This window comes from Penaeus monodon, chromosome 29 (assembly GCF_015228065.2).
Source record: "Penaeus monodon isolate SGIC_2016 chromosome 29, NSTDA_Pmon_1, whole genome shotgun sequence".
Lineage (NCBI taxonomy): Eukaryota > Metazoa > Arthropoda > Malacostraca > Decapoda > Penaeidae > Penaeus > Penaeus monodon.
The window spans coordinates 37,592,941-37,594,379 of record NC_051414.1 but is presented as its reverse complement, the minus strand read 5'-3'; the positions used below and the strand labels follow the sequence as shown (position 1 = coordinate 37,594,379).

Below are 1,439 nucleotides of genomic sequence, written 5' to 3'. Positions count from 1 at the left end.
CTGAGCTTAACTCTCCTATAGGGGTCAAAAATATCAGTGTTTTATGGAAGATCAAAGTTTTGTGTTATATTTCACTGTAATATAGAAAATGTGAAATTATTTGACAACTTTTACTGAAGAATCAATATCAGTTTTGTGAACTACAGACTGACCTTGTACCTTGATTATTATATGACAATGCTCTTCTCCGCAGGAAAGATACACAGATGCCACAGTAGCATGTGATGGAAAGTTTTACCCAGTGCACAAGTTAGTGTTGTCAACATGTAGTGAATACTTTGAGGAAATGTTTGAGCACACACCATGTAAACACCCAGTCATAGTATTGAGAGATGTGCAGTGTGATGAACTCGAAGCCATTTTGAACTACATGTATGCTGGTGTGGTTAGTGTGGCACAATCTGATCTGTCACGGCTGATTAAAGTGGCAGAGCTTTTAAAGATTAAAGGTTTAGCAGTGCCAGATGAGCCCGCAGAAACGAAGACGTGCGAGGAACGAACTAGCTCTAGAAATAAGAGAACTAGTCCCCCTGGTAGGAGCAAAACCCTTCCAGTAGCCACAGATCAAGTGAATAGTCCCAGTGCAAAGAGAAGGAAAACTCAGGAATCATTAACGCCATTGCCAGCCTCCAGGGGGAGTGACGCTGAGTGGTTAAAGGATTGCTCAAGGGGAGAACAGCAGAACGTGGATCAGTCGTGTATTGCTGATGAAGAGAGAATGAGAGAGAGTTCTCCCACTGAGGATGCTTTGCACCCTGAGGTTAGTCTGTTGTCATTTTTATCATTATTCCAGGTATAATCAGTATTGTGACCCACTCTGCAAGGGTAGGTGATAATAAAACAAACATATGAATGAGTGAGAGATTGAGACATTCAGTATTCATCTCATAAATGAATATAATGTTTACATCAGTGAGTATTCAGGGGAAGGGACTTTTAGTATAAGAGCTTTTGTAAATGTTTACATCCTCATTTTTCACCCATTTTCCAAAGACTTGGAATATGGGAATACTGTCACATGTGTATTTGTGATATTTCAAATATTTTTTCTGAAACAGACACAAGAACTCCACATCAAAGATGAAATCATTGAAATCATAAGCTGCAGCGACTCAAATCAAGACGACACAGGGCTGAACTTCGGGACTGTTACGGAAGATAGTAAAGAACCAGAAACACTGGACGGCAACTGCCAGGACGAAGTGAGCTTGCTGATTCCTAAGTATGAAAGCTCTGGATTGGACTCTCAAGGTGCCGGACCGCTGATCAGCCAGCCTATGTTCTCTGACGGACTTGGAGGCGCAATGTCAGGCTCTTCTGATATGCAGGCAGTGAGTAAAGCATTTACGGATACCACAGTAAATGACAATTCCATCACAGGGATATTTCAGTTATGAATACCACATTCATATATGTAGTATGTAAAATTCATATGATTT

General features: G+C 40.7%; 2 protein-coding genes across 2 annotated transcripts in view; one reads left to right on the top strand and one right to left on the bottom strand.

The window, feature by feature from the left end:
* LOC119592234 overlaps positions 1–1,439 on the bottom strand; it is a 22,842-nt gene that overhangs the window by 2,400 nt on the left and 19,003 nt on the right. The gene's annotated exons all lie outside the window — the stretch shown is intronic.
* LOC119592233 overlaps positions 1–1,439 on the top strand; it is a gene marked incomplete at its 3' end in the record, with an annotated part of 12,371 nt that overhangs the window by 1,757 nt on the left and 9,175 nt on the right. The window contains 2 exon segments of the mRNA XM_037941064.1: positions 194–760; positions 1,059–1,331. Of these exon segments, the coding sequence (XP_037796992.1) occupies positions 194–760; positions 1,059–1,331 (840 nt within the window).